Source organism: Nicotiana attenuata, chromosome 2 (assembly GCF_001879085.1).
Source record: "Nicotiana attenuata strain UT chromosome 2, NIATTr2, whole genome shotgun sequence".
Classification (NCBI taxonomy): Eukaryota; Viridiplantae; Streptophyta; class Magnoliopsida; order Solanales; family Solanaceae; genus Nicotiana; species Nicotiana attenuata.
The window spans coordinates 90,594,740-90,601,518 of NC_031990.1; the positions used below are offsets into that span (position 1 = coordinate 90,594,740).

The 6,779-nt window shown below is 35.5% G+C and overlaps 2 protein-coding genes across 4 annotated transcripts in view; one reads left to right on the plus strand and one right to left on the minus strand.

Moving 5' to 3' along the window:
• On the plus strand, nucleotides 548-4,792 carry LOC109214734. Its single transcript, XM_019378687.1, has 4 exons — nucleotides 548-789; nucleotides 1,176-1,289; nucleotides 2,983-3,087; nucleotides 4,167-4,792. The coding sequence occupies exons 1-4, from the start codon at nucleotides 693-695 to the stop codon at nucleotides 4,415-4,417; spliced, it is 567 nt and encodes a 188-aa protein (XP_019234232.1). The 5' UTR covers nucleotides 548-692; the 3' UTR covers nucleotides 4,418-4,792.
• LOC109214742 (E3 ubiquitin-protein ligase RNF4-like) overlaps nucleotides 5,690-6,779 on the minus strand; it is a 5,240-nt gene continuing 4,150 nt past the window's right edge. Inside the window, exons 6-8 of one of the 3 annotated variants that reach the window (XR_002066233.1) lie at nucleotides 6,187-6,269; nucleotides 5,929-6,011; nucleotides 5,690-5,843 (exon numbers count right to left, since the gene is read on the minus strand). The gene's annotated coding sequence lies outside the window, so the exon portion shown is untranslated. The other 2 variants (XR_002066234.1, XM_019378693.1) reach the window with 2 other exon arrangements.

Genomic DNA, 6,779 nt, shown 5'->3' on the forward strand with positions numbered 1-6,779 from the left:
CGTGTTGCAGCAGAATAGTGGCTATATTTTAATGACTTTGCAAACGCTGACTATTTTTGAATGACCAGTCCGAAAACTGGCTAGCCCCTACTTTAACTGAATAACAAGACCAAAAATATCAAAAGCCCAACATGTTTTACAAAAGGGCGCTTTATTTAGGGGGATAAATTCAAAATAGCCAGATTTACAAATGGTCATTCAAAAATAGCCACAATTTCAAAAGTCATCGAAATTTTGCCACTTTTCATGTAAAGATAAATCTGAACGAAAACACTGTTCAAAATCCGTAACATACTCCAGCATAATATACTGGAATTCCAGTATAATATACTGGAGCCAGCAAAATATAACGGTCCAACATAATATGCTGGAAGTTCATGCACAGATGCACCGAACTCCAGTATATTATGCTGGATCGATCTCTATTGCAGCAAAATAGTGGCTATTTTTCAATGACTTGGCAAACGTTGGCTATTTTTGAATAACCAGTCCGAAAACTAGCTAGCCCGTGCTATTTTAACTTATTTGGGTCTAGCTTTTACTACTTTTAGCCCAAATTTCAGTCAAACTTTCCTCGTCGAAAATCCCATATGGGCTTCCGGGTCCTCAACCAGCTCCGATTCCGATCACTGCCTTCACTTCCATAGAAGATTGACATCATCAAATTTGGAAAGAGAAATCCACTGAATCCAATGGCTTCCATAAGTAAGAGTAACACACAAGAAGAAGTTTCTCCTTCTTCATCAGTGAATTGGACGGAACGGATTCTTCTTCCTACTCTGTTAGCTGGTATTTTTTGCTCTCCCTAAACCCTAATTTTCATTCTATTTACATTTTTTTTCGACTGTGTAGCTCCTTTATTTGAAGTTTTTACCTACTTTTTCTTTTCCAAATTTTTTAGCTTTTATATAGTACCCTCTGTCCCAATTTATGCGGCAGTATTTGACCGGTTGTTAACTAATGTTTTGTTAAATATGGAAATGTATCGTTTACATAAATTGGGACAGAGGAAGTATTAAATTAAATGGTCTGAATAGAGGGGGATGCATAAAAAGGATTTGTATAGTCGATTTTACTTGTTTAGCATTGAGGCGTAGTTGATCGAATTGATTGATTGAGATGAGTGTTTGTCTAACTTTTTTCTTTTGTTTTGTTTTTCTTCCGTTTGAACTTAGGTGCGGCCGGTGGAGGAGCTGGTTTGATATCAAAGCATCGGAGGGTTCACGGCTTAGCGAACATTTGTACAACTTATGCGACTAATTTTGCTATTGTTACTGCATGTTACTGCGGTAATCTCACTTTTTTACTTGTTTTAAAATGTTTATAATCCCTCCTTATCAACTTTATACTTAAAATGTCTATATCCCTTGATCATGTAATGTAGATTCACATTGAGTCGAATTTGATCTCGAAAATGGTGACTGAATTTGGCGAATTGTGGCATTTTGTTCTCAAATAATTGAAGATTCCACCAACTAGGGTTCAATTATTTGTATTATTATCACTTTTTTTTGGTTGATAAGTCTAGCTTGTTCTATTATTACAAAGTAGTATTGGAATTAAATCATGCCGTGGAAACAACCTCATCCAAAAATGCAAGGTAATGTTGTGTACAATAGAGAAAATGTGGTCCGACTCTTCCCCGGACCCCGCTCATTGAGAATATTACACCGGACTGCCCTTTTTCTTAATATTATAATTAAATTAATAGACTGGGTTAAAGACTTAGTTGTTGTATTATTGCACTTCTATTAGGTCTTGTGTCTGTTAGGAGTCCATTAATTTTGGTTAGATTTGAATGACCGTGCAAAGATTTACCGATTTCGAGAAGAGAGAACCCCTTGTTTGTATTAAAAGATGAACTAGTTAGCATTGGAATGGATGTACTTGAATGGAGCAGAATGGATACGGAGGATTCAAGCCAACTCCAACTAAGTTTGGAATTGAAGTTACTTGATTGATTGTATAATTATGGGATTGAAGTTATTTAATTGATTGATTGATTTTACAATTATGGTATTGAAGTAGCTCGATTGATTGATCGATTGATTTTACAATTAAATATCGCTCCGTGCCGTTTATAATTTGGAAAGGTTGATAAGTTGGTTTTCTGTTCAGATTTCTGCTTCATCTGTTTGCATCTTTCAGATTCCATGTGTAATTTTGACAATCTTTTGTTTCATCTTATCTGCATTTCTGCACATAGTTAATGCTGGAACACTGCTTTTGTCGTGATGTTGATGACAGCTTTATCAAAAAATTTAGTGGTCATCTAGTCTAGCAGTTCATGTCATGAATAAACTCTTCTTTTTGCAAACCATTCTTCTTTAAAATGTGAATAACAGCTTTATCCCACACTGTTATCAAAGGCTCATTTAAGGCACGCATAAGCCCTGAAGCTTAGAAAAGCTCAAGGAGGACGCTTTGCCTCGCTTAAGTTGCTCTTCAGGTTAGGCAAGGCACTAAGGCGTGTGCCTCAATGCCCATGAGTTCTATCTTGAACTGGGCGGTAGTAAACAACAAATATTATCAGCAAATAAGTGTATTAGTTGCTGAGGGAAACATTTGGAGTGAATTTGTTTCTTTTTTCTTGAACTACATATGTATTTTAATTTTTTTCCCCTTAGTTGCGCCTTTTTTAATAAAGCCCGCACTTTACTTGCGCTTAAAGCCCAAATCAACTTGGATCGCATTTTAGAGCTTTTCGCTTTTGACAACACTGATCCCACAACAAGTTGATCCCTATCATTTATGCTTTTAGCTTTCTTCTTTGCAAGATGGACTGACCCTGTAACAATGTCGAAACACCTGGCTCTGAACTTGGGACATTGATTGCACTTAAGATTTATCTGTTACTTACAAGTCTATGAGTCAATGGCAGTAAAAAGAGTGAAGATAGACCTATTACAAGTTTGCTGCTGCTTCTCTCCATTATCACTGAAGACTGAGGTTAATATATGCTTCTTTGTATTTGCTCGGCAGGTGCACGTGAGTTTGTAAGAGTAAGTAGAACAGGAAAGCCTGATGATCTGTGGAACTCAGCAATTGGAGGCTTTGGTAGTGGTGCTGTACTTGGACGCCTGCAAGGTTAAATTTGCGATTCTCTCTCCTCCTCAATCTGTTTGTGTGTGCTTGCCAACGCGTCAAAAGCTCCAGTAGGGACAGGATAATTTAAACATTAGCTGATCATGTGGTCTTACTTTAAATGACATCATGTGTTTAGTTATTTAAAAAAGAAAATAATGTTATGTTTATAATTGATCATGGTACAAATAGTTTCACTGAGCTAGCCTCTTCTCTGATTTTCCATGGTCATGCTTGCTGCTTGTTGAAGTCACATTATGGCAGCCAGATTTGTTAAATACTGCCCTTATTTTTCATCTTTAACCGGCAAAAAGTCTTTAACGTCCCCATTTGCGAGGAGATACAAAAATCGAGGAGACTGTTGACAATAGGTTCATAGAAAAACATCAATAGGCTCGTCCCCATTTTGCATTCCTTGCAAAATGATTGTATGGAGAGTCGTAGGATGTCGGATGCTGAACATGTTTTGTTAGATTCAGCTTAAAAATTGAGCTAATTATGCTTCTTTTCCCCCTTACTATTCAGTTTGTGTTCCAATGAGTTGTCATAGTTTAGTGAACAACAGTTACTATATGCACTTAGTACTTTATCATACTGGTTATACAACAAAAATAACTTCCCTCAATCCCAAATTAGTTGGGGTCGACACTAACATTTTTGTGATATTAGCTATGGGTTTGATACTTATCGAAAAGGTCTTGTATGGGTTTGATACCTTTTATCAGTTCAATGCGAAGTTTATATGCTCATGAGTCATGATGTAGAAGCTTGTCGAAACAATCTCATTCTCATAACTACTGAAGTAGTTAGTAGTTTGCCCAAACTTAAGATTTCCATATTGGACAATTATTTTGTGCAAAGCATCCTCAAGCTTGAAGCTTGCACTGCGCAATCTGGGAAATGCTGTGTTGTCCATCAGTTTGGATGCAGTTTTGAGTGGAAATTTTTCATGAAGCATTTCATCTATGCTTTTCAAATCTGAGATTTCCTATGTGCTTGTCTCTTAAATGTACTATTGATTGTGCTCGATATTTAAGAACCTGATAAATGGTTTGCCTGTTCTGTTGGATTATATATATCAGGAGGTCAACTTGGTGCTGTGCGTTATTCTGTCATGTTTGCAGTTGTGGGAACAACAGTTGATTATGCTACTACTAGAGTAAAACCAGCCTTGAGAAGCTACTACGACTCTATAGTCAATAAGAGAGATGATTGGTTAAAACTTCCCGAGTGGTCGCCAATCAAAGTGCTTGATGAGGAGGCTCTTGCTGCAAAGCGTGCTCGGGAGGAGGAGTTATACAGAAGTATCCACAATCTGAAGAAGGAATCATAAGGTGGGAAACAAAAGCATATAAGCATTATACGTCCATTTCGAGGCTCTTTATCCTTGAGACAAGATCTTTTTTTGTTTGAGTGCAGCGTCTTTGAGTGGTTACTATGACAGATCGTAGAAACAGAAATTGCAAAGCATATGATGGGTGTGCTACATTTTTGTGAGTTTCCATTGCAAGTAGAATTGCGCTGAAGAAAAACGCGTATTCTGAATAAATATTGTACTTTATTAGCTGGGAAATGGCAATAATTTTGCACTTGAAACCTTAAATTTACCAAAGTACAAGTGGTAATGTTGCTTGCTTCTAGTTATCAAGTTCTGCCATTTTTTTCAATTTAACAATTTCTTTTGTATAGTGCAGAAGGATATTAGTGATACCAATTAGTTGAACTAAGTTCTTGTTATGTTAGTATGTTGCTTTAGGTCCAATGTTTCTAGGTGTCTTTTAATATTGTGAGAGATTTACATGTTAGTTGAAAATATAGAGAACTTTTAATCCTTTTTATTTTTATTTCTAAATTTATTTTATACAACATTAGATTAAATGAAATGAGATGAATATTGAGGATTCATATGGTTCTAACTTGTTTGGAATTGAGAAATAATTGTAATGCAAAATATTTGGATATCTTCATTGCAATTGTAAGTTACATGCCATAGCATGATTGATGGAAATTGATAAAAATATTAAGTACTATTTAATATTTCATTGAAAATGAACAACTTAACCAAGTGCCAACAGATAAAAGGTTGCGTTTTCATTTTATTTATTTGGCTCTAGTGGCGTTGGTAATCGGTACTTCTTTTAATTTATGTATATAATAGAGGACTACAAAGTAACTGAGGAAATTTGGAAAATATTCATTCTGAAAAAAATTAGATTAAAAATTAGATTAAAATATTAGCACATGGATTTGAAGTTTTAAACACATGAACTCCTCCTCACTTTGTACCACCTGTTTTAAGGGTGTTCAAAATATAATATATGATCATATAAAGTGATAACCACTGCTTGGATTCACTCTTTATCAGGTCAAGCTTGAAGTTATAGAAAAATACAAAGAAACATGTATTACCAAAAGCACAGTTGAGTATGAATCAAGGAAGAAGCAGCTGTCAAACTCTCATTTGTTAGCATCCAACTTTTTGTGGCTATAATGAATTTGGTTGCCAAGATTCTAACTCAAGACAAAGATAGTCAAATTTATGATCCAAAGTCAGTAGGTTTAAAATGAGCATGAGCATGAGCATGAGCATGAATATGATCTTATTATATGTATGCATTTTAAGTTTCTTTCCGCATATATATACATAGTTCGAGCCAAAAGGAACTCGCGTCTATTTGAACCACAAAATTCGTCCTAGATCCGCCTATGAGTTTGTGAAGGCTGCCCAGGTGTTTACATTAGTAGACTGAAGGAAAGAACTTCAAAATCACACAAAAAGGCAAATTAGCACAATGTTATAGTAGTGTTAGTTTGTCTTTTTGGCCCTATAAAAGAAAAATGTACCTGAGTTTCAGGAAGAGTTGGTTTTAGTTGGTCCATTGACAGTAACTTGAAGTAGCAGAGTATACCCTCACTATTGATAAGATCTATATGCCACAAACAGAAATTCAGACACTTTCTTTCGAGGTAAATTACACTGATAGAGTAAAAAGATTTTTACAATGTCAGTGCATATGAGTTAAATTAAATAACTAATTACACCATCTTTTAAAGGCACAGACAGGAAAGAGTATGTAGTTGATTGTGACAATCAAACTTAACTGAATAAAAGTATCTTCAATCATACTTCCCTTCCACTCTCCAAATACACTTCCTTCACAGGTCGTATAAACGATGGAAAACTCCTGTCAAAGAAGGCGGTTAGCCATATTATAATAGCCATGAAATGCTCTTATCTGCAAAGGTTGCAAAACTTAAAGAGGTGGTTTGGCTGGAGGGACAAAGGAAAATAGTCCCAGCATAAAAATAATACAATGTTTGGTTGGTGGAATTAGAAAAAATAAGTTCATGCATAACTAATGCAGTCTCTGGTTGACCGTATGAGTAAAGTTATTTCCGCATAACTAATACTACAGCGTTTGGTTAGCGATATTAAATCGTACATGCATGTTATGCAGAAATCAATATAATATGTTATGCGAGATAAAATATGGAATAAGAATACGTGTACTAGTAACATAGGGATTAAAAATACTTAAAGACCAAGATGTCATCATTCACTGCATAACAATCCTACATTATAATTCTCTCATAACTCACACGTGAACCAAATCACCGCTTAGCACTTTCCTTGTGTAAGGAGAAGATTACAACACAAGCACACAAAAGCGATCCTACTCCATTTATTCATCCCC

Excerpts from the sequence above, each read along its gene's own strand:
- LOC109214734 (XM_019378687.1), top strand. The coding sequence starts at position 693 with ATGGCTTCCATAAGTAAGAGTAACACACAAGAAGAAGTTTCTCCTTCT. Across the intron at positions 790-1,175 it reads TCTTCCTACTCTGTTAGCTG|GTGCGGCCGGTGGAGGAGCT; the intron begins GTATTTTTTGCT and ends GTTTGAACTTAG. Across the intron at positions 1,290-2,982 it reads TGTTACTGCATGTTACTGCG|GTGCACGTGAGTTTGTAAGA; the intron begins GTAATCTCACTT and ends TTTGCTCGGCAG.